General features: G+C 51.5%; 1 protein-coding gene across 6 annotated transcripts in view; it reads left to right on the plus strand.

Moving 5' to 3' along the window:
• Nucleotides 1-6,168, plus strand: part of LUC7L (LUC7 like) — a 38,726-nt gene extending 32,558 nt beyond the window's left edge. For 4 of the 6 annotated variants that reach the window (XM_082713725.1, XM_082713727.1, XM_082713728.1 and 1 more), the window contains 4 exons: nt 139-227; nt 4,256-4,285; nt 4,856-5,023; nt 5,822-6,168. In XM_082713725.1, the coding sequence (XP_082569851.1) occupies nt 139-227; nt 4,256-4,285; nt 4,856-5,023; nt 5,822-5,963 (429 nt within the window). In that variant the 3' untranslated portion in view covers nt 5,964-6,168. Of the gene's footprint in view, nt 1-138; nt 228-4,255; nt 4,286-4,855; nt 5,061-5,821 lie in introns of all 6 variants that reach the window. The other 2 variants (XM_082713726.1, XM_082713730.1) reach the window with 1 other exon arrangement.
• Nucleotides 6,169-16,804: the final 10,636 nt, after the last annotated feature.

Below are 16,804 nucleotides of genomic sequence, written 5' to 3' on the forward strand. Positions count from 1 at the left end.
GTGCAGGGCTCCATCCCAGGACCCTAAGACCGTGACCTGAGCTTAAAGCAGTTGCTTAACAACTGAGCCCCACAGGCGCCCCATAAATACTCAGTGGTATAGCTTCTCCTCTCATTTTCCAACTTTTTGCTTATGTAGAAAACTGTGGCTGAAAAGCAGGAGAAGAGAAACCAGGATCGACTGCGGAGGAGAGAGGAGAGAGAGCGGGAGGAGCGCCTGAGCAGGAGGTGAGTCCACAGTGCGCACCTCACCCCGACCCTAACCCTGCTCCTTCCTTGCAGTCTGGCGTGTAGCCGTCGAGGTCTGCCACGGACCCGCGTGCCCCTAAAAGCAGAGCAAGCCGACGTGCAGCCTGCTCAGAAGAGCGGGGTTTGGGCCGGCCTGGGGGAGCGCCATGTGGCGTGGACAGTCGCCCGGGGCTGTGCGCTGCTCAGGCCACCTGTCTCGCAGCTGGGAAGGCGGAGGGCAGTGCTGTAGGAGAAGAGGAGAGGAGCCTGCTGTGCCCTGACCGGCCTCGTGGCTGCGAGGCACCCAGCCAAGTCGGGCTGGAGCTGAGGCTCTCCGGGGTCGGAGCGTGCTCTGTCCATGCAGCCACACTGGCTGGGGGGATGTCCGTCGGGGAAGGTTTGTCGGTCTGAGCAGACTCTGGAGCAGATCATCTGGTGTGGGCTTGTGAGGCAAACAAAGGGGAAATAGAGTGGGCCGCAGGGTTTCTGGCCTGGAGTTGCCACTGGGGGGATGGAGAAGACGGAGCAGTGTAAGGGGCTTTTGAGGAGGTGATGGGGGGGGGTGGAATTTGGCTCTGATCATATTCAGTTGGAGAAGCTTGGGAGACATCTGGTCAAAGTTCAGGGAGAAGGCTGGAGCCAGGACTTCGGCTCCACTGTTGGGAGAGATCTCACTGTCCTCGAAAGGCCCAGAAGCTGGGCTTTCCTGGAAGAATTACTATATAATTCAGAAATGACAAATAACTGTTGAATTTTTTGTGTTTCTTTTCATTACTTTAATTACCTAACAGATTTTGATTGTAAAGAGATTCAAACAGACAGTCTTAAAATGTATTAAGCAAAACACCTAAGTCCCTTTTTACAACGAAGTGACCACTCCCGTGGCGGGGTGTGTGTGCGTGTACGGGTCCCTGTGGGAGCCTCGCCTCATCCCCGAGACCTTCCGCAGCAGGAGTGCCCTTGACAGATGACACAGTGCCCTTGCAGTGACGTGCCTTAACCGCCCTTTTCCTCTCCCCTCCCTTCACCATCTTGGCCTGTTCCTACCCGCTGCCTCTGGCAACAACCAGCCTGTTCCTTCTCTGTATCTGTGACTTGGGGTTTTTTAGATTCTGCATATCACCAAGATTATAGGTTACTTGTGTCTCTCTGTGACTGATGTTACATAACACAATGTCTTCGTGGTGTGTCCATGCTGTCCCGTAGGGCAGGGTGTCCTGTTGCATGGCCAAGGAATGCTGCCCTGTGTACGTGCCTCACATTCGTCTGTGGGTGGACACTGGGTTGTCTCCGTGTCTCGGCCCTTGTAAATAATGATGCAGTGAATGGGGGGGTGCGGAGGTCTTTTCAAGAACCTGCTTTTATTTTCTTAGGTAAATGCTCAGAAGTAGGGTCACGGGACCATGTGGTAGTTCTAGTTCTGACCTTTTGAGACTCCTGCACACTGTTCTCCACAGCGGCTCTGGTAGGTCCCTTGCCCGCCAGCCGTGCACAAGGGTTCCTTCTGCCCATGTCCTCACGCGCTTGTTACTTCTTCCCGTGTTTGTTGTCCTGTTCTTTGTTGTTGTGTTGGTTATTTCTTTTTGCTTCTCTAACAGATGTGAGGCAATTATACCCCACTGTGGTTTTGCTTTGAGTTTCCCTTGTGATGAGGGATGTGGAGCATCTTTTCATGTTCCTGTCAGCCACCTGTGTGTTCTCTTTTACAAAAAAAGTTTGGGGGCACTTGGGTGGCTCAGTGGGTTAAAGCCTCTGCCTTTGGCTCAGGTCATGATCTCAGGGTCCTGGGATCAAGTTCTGCATCGGGCTCTCTGCTCAGCAGGGAGCCTGCTTCCTAAAATCTTTAAAAAGAAAAAAAGTTTGGAGCGCCTGGGTGGCTCAGTGGGTTAAAGCCACTGCCTTCGGCTCGGGTCGTGGTCTCAGGGTCCTGGGATAGAGTCCCGCGTCGGGCTCTCTGCTCAGCAGTGAGCCAACTTCTCTCTCTCTCTCTCTCTCTGCCTGCCTCTCTGCCTACTTGTGATCTCTCTCTGTCAAATAAATAAATAAAATCTTTAAAAAAAAAAAAAAGAAAAATGAAAAAAAGTTTGGATCCTTTACCTTTTTATTTCTTATTTATTTCCTTTTTTAAAATTTTTTTTAAAGATTTTATTTATTTGACAGAGATCACAAGTAGGCAGAGAGGCAGGCAGAGAGAGAGAGAGAGAGAGAGAGAGAAGCAGGCTCCCCGCTGAGCCGGGAGCCCAATGCGGGGCTCGATCCCAAGACCCTGAGATCATGACCTGAGCCGAAGGCAGAGGCTTTAACCCACTGAGCCACCCAGGCGCCCCCTCTGCCTGCTTTTTAATGGAGTAGATTTTCTGTGTCTCAGGCCTTGATACATCTGGGTCTTGACCCTTAACAGGTGCTCAGCCCGCACTTGCTCTCCTCTCCCACTGCTGAGCCGCATTTGTCTTGATGGCTCCTGTGCCGTGCAGACGTTTCCTGGTTTAATGCAGCCATACTTGGTGTTTGGTTTTGTTTCCTATCCTTTTTAATAGCAGTTTATTTACATTTATTTATTTATTTGTTAGCACAAGTACACGAGCAGAAGGAGCTGTAGGCAGAAGAGGAAGGAAGCAGGCTCTCTGCTGAGCAATGAGCCTGAGGTGGGGACTACGGGATCGTGATCTGAGCCGAAGGCAGACAGACTTAACAGACCGAGCCACCCAGGCGCCCCTAAATTCATTTTTTTTTTAAGATTTTATTTATTTATTTGACAGGGAGAGAGATCACAAGTAGGCAGAGAGGCAGGCAGAGAGAGGAGGAGGCAGGCTCCCTGCTGAGCAGAGAGCCCAATATGGGGCTTGATCCCAGGACCCTGATATCATGACCTGAGCTGAAAGCAGACGCTTAACCCACTGAACCACCTAGGCGCCCCATTTTCATTTACTTGATAGAGAACGCAAGCCAGGGGAGCAGGATGGGGAGAAGCAGGCTCTCCACTAAGCAGGGAGCCCGAAGTGGGGCTCAATCCCGGTGCCTTAGGATCATGACCCAAGCTGAAGGCACATGCTCAACTGGCTGAGCCTCCCAGGTGCCCTTGTTTTGTTTTTTAAAGATTTCATTTATTTGAGAGAGACAGGGTGGGGGAGGACAAAGGGAGAGTGATCCTCAAGCAGACTCCCCACTGGGTAGAGCCTTATGTCGGGGTCATTCCTAGGACCCTGAGATTATGACCTGAGCTGAAACAAAGAGTGGGAAGCTTAACTGACTGATCATCCTGATTTTGGTATGTTTCAGTGGTTTATAAAATTCCTTAGGATTTCTAGGACAGGGGCACCTGGGTGGCCCAGTGGGTTAAAGCCTCTGCCTTCAGCTCAGGTCATGATCCTGGGGTCCTGGGATTGAGCCCCACATCGGGCTCTGTGCTCAGCAGGGAACCTGCTTCCCCCTCTCTCTGCCTGCCTGTGATCTCTCTGTCAAATAAATAGAATCTTAAAAAAAATTTTTTTAAGACAAATGTAACATGTAAATATTAGTAGTGTTGGAAAACTGCTTTCTAGGAACCTATCAGATCACCCTTCAGATGCATGAACATCTCTGTCACATCCGGCTCAACACATTGTGCCGGTGGTCTTGTCTGTTTTTGCTGTAGAATAGGGTGTAGAATGAGGACCCACGTATCGTGTATTTCCCAAGGAGGTCATGTCACCCTCACCGAGCAGTGAACTTATGTCTGGAACTCGAGGCTTTGCTTCAACTGTGGTGTCCTCTGGTGACTTTAGATCCTGCCCGTTGTTGGCATCTGCTCTGTGACAGTCTGCGTAGCTGTGCGAGTCTGTTGTTGAGCTCCGGGTGTAGCCTCTGACCCCTGGGACTGGGGGCTGGCCTCATACCGAGAGCCTTGACACTTGGGGCTGTGGGCCTGTGAGTGCGTGAGCTGCTAGAAAACAACAGGACTCGGTGGGAAGCCAGCACTCCTTCGCCTTGTAGGCTGCAGGGCACCGCTGTTCGGGGGAGATTGTTCATCCTTTTCTTTTCCATTTTAGGTCTGGATCCAGAACCAGAGATCGAAGGAGGTAGGTTTCCAGATCCATTAACATGTTCATTTGAGAGGGAGAGAGTGCACACACAGCTGAGAGGGAGAGAGTCCCAGTCGGATGCTGCCCTGTGCGTGTGGCCTCTCCTGGACCTCAGTCTCATGACCCTGAGGTCACAACCTGAGCTGAAACCAAGAGTCACTTAACTGACTGAACCACCCACGGTGCTCCTCCTCGTGCATTTTTTCCTTAACTTCTACAGCTTCACACTTGCTATCTGGTGGGCAGGGCTGGTGAGGGACCAAGCTCAGGCCCCTGTCTGTCTGTTGTCAGGCTGGTTGGGGTGTTAGTGCAGGAGAGGGACCCGCTGTAAATGAGAGAGGGAGTCAGAAGGTACTAGCAAGGCCTGTGGCGTCGCAGTTGTTTTCAGGAAGCATCAGTGGGAGGAGGCCATAATTGTGCACTGATGGGACTGTTGTGAACCCCAGTTGTAAATTTGTAGGAAGGAAGGGGAGGTGCCACTGCAGCATCCAGCAGAAGCTCCTGCCAGAGAAGGGTTGTTGGGATGAGGCATCCCGGCCATCAGAGCCTTCTGGTTGTCTGCTGCAGGTCACGATCCCGGGACCGGCGTCGCAGGAGGTCCAGATCTACCTCCAGGGAGCGACGAAAGTCATCCCGATCCCGGTCCCGAGACAGACACCGGCGCCACCGCAGCCGTTCCCGGAGCCACAGCCGGGGCCACCGCCGGGCTTCCAGGGACCGGAGTGCGAAATACAAGTAACTACTCTGACTCCTTCAGTAGCTGCAACCAGGAGTGAGCCCCTTCTCTTGTGTTCCCAGGGTCTTTTGGGGGTCTGTCGTTGGGGCCTGTTGGCCGTACCTGGTAGGGACGGGTCTGGGGCTTTTGTTCAGGAGCCTGAAGGGGCATCTGTGCAGCTGAGTGTTGGAGCCTTGAGGAGTCATGAATGGGGCCCAGCGCATAGGGGCCTGTAAGCGCGGGGGCAGCAGGTGGATTCCGGGCTGGGACAGTTGAGAAGTGTAGAGGTGGTTACATGGGCTCAGCTCCCTCGTGACCAGCCACACACTTGCTGTCCCCTCAGAACACAGAGCCCCTGAGAGCTGTGTCCTGACCAGGTCCTACTTACCTCTGCTGGGGTTTTCTTAAGGAAAATAACCCAGAAAACAATGACCCACAACTTTGAGGGAAACACCGTGAGCACCTTTGTGTGCTGGATGACAGCCTTCCGCTGCGTCTGTATAAGGGTCGTACCCCACACGGGCGCTTTGTGGTCTTGCTCTGGTCACGTTACAGCAAAAGCCAGCCCCGTTGGGAGAGATGTTTGCAAACGGCACTTTGGAGTGGCTGCCTCAGCGCTCCCGTGCAGCATCCTGGGCCCTGGGTGGTCGGCTGCCCTCTGCCCTCTGCCCTCTGCCCTCTGCCTTCTGAGGGCTTCCCCGGGTGTGCTCCGTCGAGGCCTTCCCTGACCCGATGTTGAGGCTCCAGGTTGCCCGTGTTCAAGGGGCCAGCCAGAAGGGAGATGCGGCCTCCTCTGAGCCTCGCGTCTCCTTTCCCAGGTTCTCCAGAGAGCGGACGTCGAGGGAGGAGTCCTGGGAGCACGGGCGCAGTGAGCGAGGGGCCGCTGACTGGAGGCTGGAGAGCTCCAACGGGAAGACAGCTTCGCGGAGGTCGGAGGAGAAGGAGGCTGGCGAGATCTGAACCCACATCCGGGCCTGTAAATAGTCTGACGAACATTGGACACAGCCTAAAGTTACCCTTTATATTTGCTGGATACAACTCCTCTTTTGTAGTTACAGTTTCTATTGTTGGGAGCTAGCTGTGGGGTTCTAGAGATGTACAGAATTGCTCCTGTGTTCTGGGTTATGTTGAGTAGGAATAAATAAATCTGATGGACGGCCTCCTACGGTTGCGGTGGGGTCTCTGCTGTCCCTCTGTGCCCTGGAGACTCATGCGGCCTTCCAGCTGGCGCCCCATTCCACACGCGCCGCTTTAGGAAGGGCCGCCCACCTGGTCTGCCCTTGGCAGCCTCAGCCTGACCCTGGTGAGCCACACTGCAGCTCCCCCTTTGGGAGTCACCTAAGGACAGAGACAGGTGTTTGGACAACATCCACGGGACAGCCACATGGTCCTCAGGGCTGGGGATGCTAATTTGGGTCAGGTGGTAGTTGGACTCAAACCAGCCTGGTGGTGGTACCTGTGCTCTCAGATGTTCTAAGAGCCCAGAGTGAGCCCTTCTGGAAAGGGTAACCGATCTCTTCTCCATGTTGGGGGTAGGGGTTGGTTTATTCTAGGAGAAAACTTCTGGTGGCTGAGGTGTGGAAAGAGTCAGTGCTTCTCTCCCTGTGCAGAGGTGGCTCAAAGGGCCCGTAGTCACTGGGTCTGGATCCTGTGACCACCAGCACCATACTGTGGCCAGTAGTCCTGCCCTGGGCTCCGCTGCCAGAATCTGGCCTCTCCTCGGGAGATGTGCGGGTAGTGGGTGCTCCTGCCCTACAGGTGTCCCCTGGCTGGGTGTCGTCGGGGTGTCCTTCCCACGGGCCTTGTCTGGGGCCCGGGGCTGAGGCAGGAGGCAGGGGCCTTGCTGGAGTATACTCTGCAGGGTGGGGGCGTTGCTGTCGGGTCAACAGCTGCTTGGTAGCTCGTGCAGACCGCACACTAGTTGAGGAGAGGTGTGTCCTCTAGGGTGTGGGAGGTAGATGCAAGGAGTTGCAAGCCATGAGTGGGTTAAGGGTGGTCCTGAGGGTGGGATCGTGGGTGCCTGACGGCTCTGCTGCCGGGCTGTGGCCTTCAGGAAACGGGCTGAGCCCCGTCAGGGAGCGGGAGGGTGCACAGCCAGGAGCCAGGACTACAGGACCTCCCGCCTCCATCCCTCATCTCCTGGAGGGGGACTTGAAAAAAGACCAAAGAAACTAGTAACATACACAGAACTCCGCATATCAACCATTATTAAGTGTGTTCGTGTGTTGTGCAGCCGTCACCACCGTCTGCGGAGGAGTGGTTTTGAAAAGGCAGAGTGAAGCCATCTGTGGACTTGGTAGTAATGAGGTGTGGGCCGCAAAGGTAAGGCTGAAGTCGAGACAGTTGTAGGGTGCCTGGTGCTGCGCCTGCTCCCCCACACCTGCGAGGTCCGCAGTCTGCCTGGGAGCAGGTGGGCTTGAGCTCTTGGGCTGGCCTCTTCCAGCCTTGGTGCCGGAGGCAGCCACCTGGGCCTGGGCTCTGGGCGGGTGCAGAGGAGGAGTTTGGACTGGTGGAGGCTGTGCTCAGCTCTCCAAGGACCCCATAGCTCACCCCGGTTGGGTTCCAGCAGAGCAGAGCTCTGGACTGGGTGGGGGGATGTGGTGGACCGTGCCTAGAGGAAAGCGTCCATAAATCATAAGGGGGCTGGGGCCAGAGGGTTCATCACCCTACTCTGAGTCCTGAAGAATACAGAAGTATGGGAAATACTTGTTTATGGAGAGAGAAGCAGGGACACAGGTCGGGAGGCACTTGCAGTCCCTGAGGGGGTTCGCAGGGGTCAGGCCAACAGGAGTAGATCCTCCGGGGCTCACATCATGGTGGAGTCCAGGCTCCCAGCTGTGTGTGGGTCCTCGGTCACTCCCAGGTGATGTTCACGGACATCCTCCACCCCCCCGCCCCCAACACACACCTGTCCAATGGAGGAGGACGCAGTGACCAGCTCTTGGTGTGGGCTGTGGCCTCTCCTAACTGCATGAAGGCCCCAGGCTGTGCTGGAGGAGGGGTCCTGAGCCACAGCGAGTGGGACTTCTGGGGCCTCCCTCCAGACTCAAAATGGGGGCTTCCAGCCAGGCCCGCAACTGCAGTCTGGCAAAGGGAGGGCTGGAGAGCCGGTGCTGGTCTTAAAGCCTCTATGGGAGCCCCTAGGATCCCCAGCAGGGAGCAGCCATCCTGTGGTTGCCGTGACTTATGGGTAAGTGGAGAGTCTCCCCAGGATAGCAGGGTGCACTTGGCTGTGCCTGGGAGTTGGGAGTGCACTGTGCGAGGTGGTACCCGGCTGTGATTGGAGCAAGGCAGGGAGGGGATGTGCACCACAGTGCTTTGGAAGGGCCCCTCACCGAGGAGTGGGACGGAGGCCCCAGTGGGATTTGGGATCTGCATGTGGACCTGCTCAGGAAAGACGGGGACAGTGGAGTCAGGCATCAGAAGTGCTTGGAGGACTTAAAACAGATTACTATCCCGCCTCCAATCCTGATTTTCTGGGGAGGGGCCCGAGAATGTACTTTTATTATTTTGTAGGTAGATTATAATTGAGTTAAAAACATAAAATTCAACATGTTAGCCACTTTAAAGGGTACAGATCAGTGTTTTTTTTTTTTTTTTTTAAGATTTTATTTATTTTTTTATTTATTTGACAGACAGAGATCACAAGTAGGCAGAGAGGCAGGCAGAGAGTGAGCAGGGAGCCCGATGCAGGACTCGATCCCAGGACCCTGGGATCATGACCTGAGCCGAAGGCAGAGGCTTAACCACTGAGCCACCCAGGCGCCCCAGATCAGTGGTTTTAAATAGACCCATGATGTTTTGCGCTCTAGTTTGCCATTTCTTAGTCTTAGGACATTTCATCACCCGCAAAAGGCACCCCGGTTACCCGATGGTGGACACTGCCTCCAACACCAGCCCCAGGCAGCCACTGATTTCCTTGCCATGTCTGTCGGTTTGCCCATTGGGGGCGTGTCATGGGATTGAAAGCACAGCAAGTGACCAGGACCAGCTCCCGCTGCTGAGCGGGTCTGCAGGGTTTGCGCCATAGCCTGTGTCAGTACCTCTGATGCGCGTCTCCTCGGGCTGCTGGTGCTCTTGGTCTGAAGGACACCACGAGCTGGAGTGGGAGCAGCAGGGGTGGGGGGAGGCGGGAGACACTAAACAGCGTCTCTTCTGGGATATGAGGCGAGCTGCCCCCCACCCCGAGTCTTTAGAGCAAGGCCCCCAGCACATGCCAAAGGTAATACTTGACCTTAGGAAAGGGGGTTGAGGAGTCATGTCCTCAGCTGCTGGCACAGTTAATTGCTTTTCTGTCCACAGAACAGTCCCTGTGCCAGCCCCACAGACAACCCTTCCCCTACTTACCCACATCCCCACAGGTGCTTAATCTGGGCTTTCTCCAGCACTGGAGTCTGTGGTGCCACATGGCCGTGCATTCTCTATCACAGGTGACAGAGTGGATGGCTACTTTCGGACAGCAGTAAGGTCTCCCAGGTGCCTGTGGTCCCTGACCCAGGCCATACAGGAGTCCAACCCCAATGGCCAGGCCTCCCCGAGTGACACAGGCCTTCACAGGGAAGGCTGCAGGGATTTCCGGGCACTTTTTTTTTTTTTTTTCTCTAGCACTTTCTGACCCCTTGTTCCTTGTTCCTGCTATTTCCCTCCACGGGGCTAACCCTACTGAGCCTGTGGCCTGGGACTGCTCTCCCAGGGAGGCTGTGCAACGGACACCCCTGCCACCACCTGTCCTCACATCAGGGGAGGGGCCGTGGTGAGGGGCCGGCAAAGGAGACTTCTGCCCCCTCACCCTGCCCTTCACCTTACCCGGGCGCCTTTTTATTTTTATGGAGATGGAATAGAATAATAGATAGTTTCAGGTGTACAATATAATAATTCAACACATACAGGTTGCAAAGTCATCACCACCAGAAGTCTACTTAACATCTGTATCAAAAGAGTGTTTTCTGGTGATGAGGCAGCTTTCAAATATAAACTATGCTGTTACTGTGCATATTAGAATGTAGCGATATGGTAAAGTACAGTATTGTATATGGAACTCCGGATATTAACAAGTACAACGGAGCAGTGTTGTATGCATAATGCCGTATCTGTGACTGTGTAGTACTACATGATATGGCCCTGCTGCTGTATATAAAAATCCGTATAGTTGTGTAATACCTACTACACTACTGCATGTACATGACTGTGTGTGTAATTAATACAGTGCAGTGCACATTAGGTAATACTGTATATGCACTAATATGTAACACTGCAGGGTTTGTTTGTTTTTTTAAAGATTTTATGTATTTGAGAGCGAGAGAAAGAGAGCACAAGTTGGGAGAGGTAGAGGGAGGTGGGGAGCAGATTACCCGCTGAGCAGGGAGCCCAATGCGGGGCTTCATCTCCAGGACCCTGGGACCATGGCCTGAGCCAAAGGCAGACGCTTAAGCTACTGAGCCACCCAGGAGCCCCTGCGTTTCTTTTTTTTTTTTTTAAGATTTTATTTATTTATTTGACAGGGAGAGAGATCACAAGTAGGCAGAGAGGCAGGCAGAGAGAGAAGAGGAAGCAGGCTCCCTGCCCAGCAGAGAGCCCTACGTGGGGCTCGATGCCAGGACCCTGGGATCATGACCTGAGCTGAAGGCAGAGGCTTAACCCACTGAGCCACCCAGGTGCCCGCCCCTGCGGTATTTTTTTTTTTTTTTTAAGATTGATTTATTAGAGCATGAACAGGAGGGGGCAGAGGGAGAGAATCTCAAGCAGACTCTGCAGCAAATGTGGAGCCTGACGTGGGGCCCCATCTCCTGACCCTGAGATCACGACCTGAGCAGAAAGTAAGAGATGCTTAGATGCTTAACCAGGTGCCCCAGTGCTGTATTCTATGTATATAATACCATATGTGTAGTGTAACAGTATATAATACTGGTATGTAATCATGTAACAGTGTGGTGTTACTATATATGAGATACTGCATGTGTAATTACATAATATATGGTACAGTATTATATATATATATGATAAATGCATGTAAATAATCCAGATCTATAGAAAGTATACTGTATAACAGTGCATTTATTGTATATGGGATACTGTGTAATATGCAGTGCAGTATTGTACTGCATATGTAATTTTGTGATAATTTATATAATACAGTACAGTATTATATATTCTCAGGCCTTTTTCTGAGGTTGCTGGACCTCCTTTGGACCTCTTCCAAAGTCTAGCACACCTGGGATTCAAAACCCATCAGCTCCTGGCTGAGCCTGGCTTCTCTCCCTCCAGAAGAGATCACAGACTAAGAGGCAAGCCCTCCATGTCCAGTGGGTCAGGAAATGGAACAGTGTAAGCACCTGGGAAACCCGTCTTCCCTTCACAGCCCCTCTGTCTTCCCAGAGCTCATGTGTCAGAGATCACTGGCACAGTTACTCTCTCCTGGGGTTTCCGAGGACCAGGAGTCCCACTGTAGCTCACCACATTCTCCCTCACAGGCTGCAGTCAAGGGGTCTCATCTGGGGCTGTTCTGGAGAAGGGGCTTTGCACACTCACCAGGTCATTGGCAGCAGGTAGCTACTTTCTGAGTGTCAGTAAGAGGCCACTCTGGGGGAAGCCACAGCATGGCATATTCTCTGAAAGAGAGAGGGTCCCCACACAAGAGAGGCATGATTTTAAGATTGTACTTCTTTGACAGAGAAACAGCATGCGCTCAAAAGTGGGGCGGGAGGAGGGCAGAGAGGAGAGATGCTCGACAGACTCCGTGATGACCGTGGAACCCAGCGTGGGCTCTTTTATCTCACAGCCCTGAGGTCATGACCTGAACTGAAATCCAGAGTCAGACACCTGACCGACCGAGCCACCCAGGTGCCCCACGGGAGAGGCATCATTAATTACGGAAGTGACACCCCATGCCCACAGAACTCTGTGGGTTGAAAGGAAGCCATAGGGTCCGTCAGCATGGCCCGTAATTCCAAAGGGAAAAACAGAAGAAGAAAGGAAGAATAATGCTGGGGAGGATGTGCAGAAATTGGAGCTCTCACTCGCCGCTGCAGGTGGGAATGGGACGCAGCAGCTCCTGGGGAGAACTGTCTGGCGGTTCCTCACAAGTTAAACAGTGGTCTGACTCAGCAGCTGCACCCCGCAGACGCAGACCCAAGAGACCTGCAAGGAGGAGCTGCAGTCCTCAGGCGCACACGTGTACAGCAGCATCACTCGGAATAGCCAGAAGGTGGAGACAACCAAAGAGCCATCAACAGCTGGATGGATGAGCAGAAAACAGAACATGGGCAACCGTTCGGAGGGTCCTCAGGAAGTTAAAATAGGAATGCCAGATAATCCGGTAATTCCACCGCTGGGTGTTGACCCAGAGAAAGTGAAAACACTGATTTCCATAAAAGGATTTCAAGGTCCAGCGTGGGGACCTTGAAAACGATGCTAAGTGCAAAAGAAGCCAGACACAAAAGACCACACATCGTAAGACTGCATTTATGCAAAATACCTAGAATCAGTCAATCCGTACAGACAGAACATAGACAGGGGACCTTCAGAGCTGGGTGACTTGTTCTGGGCACATGGCTTCCTTCCGAGGGTGGCAGCAAGTTTTGGAAATAGGTAGTGATGATGAATGTAGAAGATGCTGCGAGGCAGTCCCCAAGAGGTGGGGCTCCCGGGGTGGTACTCTTCGTGACACTTTTGAGTCTGTGCTTGAGTCTGTGCTTGTCTTAGCCTCTGCGTCTGACCTTCGTGCTTCATCTGGGTCAGTTAGTCACTTACAACCCATGTCGTTAACGTTTTGGTTTTGCTGATAGTATTTTATTCTGGGCCTTTACCTTGGTCACACACGTTCTGTTTCTGTTCCTTTTTCCCTCTTTCTGGGGGGTGTGGGGGGGTTAGACTTGTAATATTCTACTCTTTCCTCTCCATTACTTTGGAACTCATACATTCTATTTGTGTTCTGCGGTTGCCGAGAACTTGCCATAGGCACGCGTATGATGTCGTGGTGCCCCACGATCACCTCCAAGAGATCCAGGTCCAACTCCCTGGAACTTGTGAGTGTGGCCTTAGATGACAAAAGGTTTTTGAACATAAGTTTAAGAATTTTGAGATGGGAGGGCGCCTGGGCGGCTCAGTCGTTGGGCGTCTGCCTTCGGCTCAGGTCGTGATCCCAGGGTCCTGGAATCGAGCCCCACATCAGGCTCCTTGCTGGGCGGGAAGCCTGCTTCTCTCTCTCCCACTCCCCCTGCTTGTGTTCCCTCACTCGCTGTGTCTATCTGTCAAATAAATAATTAAAATCTTTTTTAAAAAATAAAAAAAAAAGGGACGCCTGGGTGGCTCAGTTGGTTAAGTGACTGCCTTCGGCTCAGGTCATGATCCCAGCGTACTGGGATCGAGTCCCACATCAGGCTCCTTGCTCGGCAGGGAGGCTGCTTCTCCCTCTGCCTCTGCCTTCCACTCTCTCTACCTGTGCGCTCGCTCTCTCTCTCTCTCTCTAACAAATAAATAAAAATCTTAAAAAAAAAAAAAAGAATTCTGAGATGGGGGCATCTGGGTGGCTCAGTCATTAAGCGGCTATCTTCGGCTCAGGTGGTGATCCCAGGGTCCTGGGATCGAGCCCCTCATTGGGCTCCCTGGTCAGCAAGGAGTCTGCGTCTCCTTCTCCTACTCCCCCTGCTTGTGTTCCCCCTCCCACCATGTCTCTCTCTGTCAAATAAATAAATAAAATCCTTAAAAAATAATATTGATAAAATAAAAATTTATAGAGAATACATTTGTGTTAAGTCACTAAGTTTGTGTTACGCCAGCAATAGGAAACTAATATACCTACCGAAATCTAACATTGATAAAATCCTTTTGTGCCCCTGGATGAGACGAGGACTTAGGAGCACTTGAATGACGTGCCGCCGTGACTCGGTTCTGACAGTTGTCGCTGTCTGTCTGGTGTCTCATGTCTGTTGAGGCTTTGTTCTGTGTAACTCCACAGACATTATTTTATTCAGTATTAATGTTTGTATTTGCCGCTTCATTTGTTCATTCCTTCTTACACTGCATCTTCTGCCTGGGCTCACTCTCCTGCTTCAAGTACATCCTTGACTAGAGGCACGTGAGGCCCCGGGGTACAGAACGTCAGGAGGAGCTCCTGCTCAGGGTGTGCAGGGGCTGTAGTCTGGAAAACTTATTCTTAAAGATTTTCATTTATTCATGAGAGACAGAGAGGCAGGGGGAGTGGGACAGGGAGAAGCAGGCTACCCATTGATCTGGGAGCCCAATGCGGAACTCAATCCCAGGACCCTGGGACCGTGACCCAAATCGAAGGCAGACACCTAACTATCTGAGCCACCCAGGAGCCCTGGAGAATTTATTCTAACCTACCTTAAGTTCCCTACTTCTCTTAATGATCGTGTTTTGTCTGTTTAACTTATCCATTGGGTTTTAAGGTTTTTTTTTTTTTTATATTTTATTTATTCATTTGACAGAAATCACAAGCAGGCAGAGAGGCAGGCAGAGAGTGGGGGAAGCTGGCTCCCCGCTGAGCAGAGAGCCCGACACGGGGACCCTGGGATCATGACCTGAGCCAAAGGCGGAGGCTTAACCCACTGAGCCACCCAGGTGCCCGGATTTTACGTTTTGATGACTGTGTCTTTTCTTCATCTGTGTATACAGGTTTAATGCAATTCATATCAAAATGCCAGCTTATCATAGGTGTTGTGTCCTTTTTTATATTTTATTACTTCCTGCAGATATTTAAAATCTTGTCTTTGTGGGGCGCCTGGGTGGCTCAGTGGGTTAAGCCTCTGCCTTCGGCTCAGGTCATGATCTCAGGGTCCTGGGATCGAGTCCCGCATCGGGCTCTCTGCTCAGCAGGGAGCCTGCTTCCTCCTCTCTCTCTCTCTCTGCCTGCCTCTCTGCCTACTTGTGATCTCTCTCTGTCAAATAAATAAATAAAATCTTTAAAAAAATAAAAAATAAAATCTCGTCTTTGATCTTTTTTTTTCTTTCTTTTTTTTTTTTGATCTTTTTTTTCTTAATACACTAGGCACACCTGTAATTGAACCTGACACATTTGGTGCCTGACCTTCGTGGTCTGTCATGCAGACTCACGGATCTGCCGGCTCTCACACGCGGTGTGCCGTAACCCCTTGTGTGCTTGGTGAGTTTGCTGCGCTTTGCCTTCTGTGGTCTGTGATGAGGCGCCTTTATCCACGGAGGATTTATTTGCTTCTGTAGGTGCCTGGGGCCTATGAAGGAGCCCTGAGAATGTTTGGGAAAAAATTTTTTAAAAATATTTTTATTTGGTTAGTTTTTAAGTAATTTCTACACCCAGTGTGGGGCGTGAGCTCACAACCCCGAGACTAAGAGTCGCACAGTCCACTGACTGAGCCAGCCAGGTGCCCTGAGTCCAGGATCATTTTTTATTTTTAGATTTTATTTATTTGACAGACAGAGATCACAAGTAGGCAGAGAGGCAGTCAGAGAGAGAGAGAGAGGAGGAAGCAGGCTCCCCGCTGAGCAGAGAGCCCTACGTGGGGCTCGATCCCAGGACCCTGAACCGAAGGCAGAGGCTCAACCCACTGAGCCACCAGGCACCCCTCCAGGATCATTTTAAATGAAATCCATAGTCTGAGATTGGGGGGGGACCATTCACGTGACAGGAACTTGTGTTGCAGATCATGGGATTTTTTTTTTTTTTAAGATTTTATTTATCTATTTGACAGAGATCACAAGTAGGCAGAGAGGCAGGCAGAGAGAGAGAGGAGGAAGCCGGCTCCCCACGGAGCAGAGAGCCCAATGTGGGGCTCGATCCTAGGACGGACCCTGAGACCATGACCCCAGCCGCAGGCAGAGGCTTAACCCACTGAGCCACCCAGGCGCCCCAGATCATGGGATTTTAACATCAGGAAATGATGTTCCTTTTTGGCTAAACACCAAGCTATTTTTTTCCTCAGGCCTTATGTTTGAGGAAAGGAAGGAATTGTCCAGTGCGTGTAGCCTTTGGGGGCCCAGTTTTATGGGGAAGAGTCACCTACTGAGCACATCACCTTATACTGGCTTTATTTATTTATTTATTTATTTTTTTAAGCGTATGAGCCCATGAGGAAGAAGATTCCAGCCCCAGTTTGCTAGTTTTGGCAAATATCTCAGGACCCAGGAGTTTAGGTGTTGTGATAATCTCTCCCTCTCGGAGTTCTCGCCTTTACTTTGTTTTTGGCCTGAAAGTTCCTTATTATCTCCTTTGCTCATTGATGCTTTTAGGACCATTTAGCCTGGGTGTCCACTGGGTTCAGTCGGAGAGCTCGTGCTTCTTGATCTTGGGGTTCTAAGTTTAAGCCCCACATTGGGTATAGAGTTGACATAATTAAAAACATTAGCTCATGCTAAACCTTAAGGAATTCTGAGTGCTCCACTATTAAAAATTAAGCAAGGGGGTGTCTGGGTGGCTCTGTGGGCTAAGCCTCTGCCTTCAGCTCAGGTCATGATCTCAGGGTCCTGTGATTGAGCCCCGAGTTGGGCTCCGTGCTCCACAAGGAGCCTGTTGCTCCTCCTGCTCCCCTGCTTGTGCTCTCTCCCTGACAACTAAGTAAGAATTAAAAAATTAAAGTGTATTAATTTACAAATAATTTGTTAAAAACAAAATACTGAAAGCTCTTTTTTTTTCCTGAAAACTCTTTACTTTCAATTACGTTACTACAGTTCACTACTATCTGTGTTCCTATTACCCATGTGGACCTCTAGTGCATCTTGCATTTGGACAGTGGGAATACAACAGGGGCAGAAACTATACGTGTCTTCCTAGTTTTCCCTCCAGCGATAGCATTTGGTAACTTGAC

This window comes from Mustela nivalis (assembly GCF_964662115.1).
Source record: "Mustela nivalis genome assembly, chromosome: 19".
In the NCBI taxonomy this organism is placed as follows: Eukaryota; Metazoa; Chordata; class Mammalia; order Carnivora; family Mustelidae; genus Mustela; species Mustela nivalis.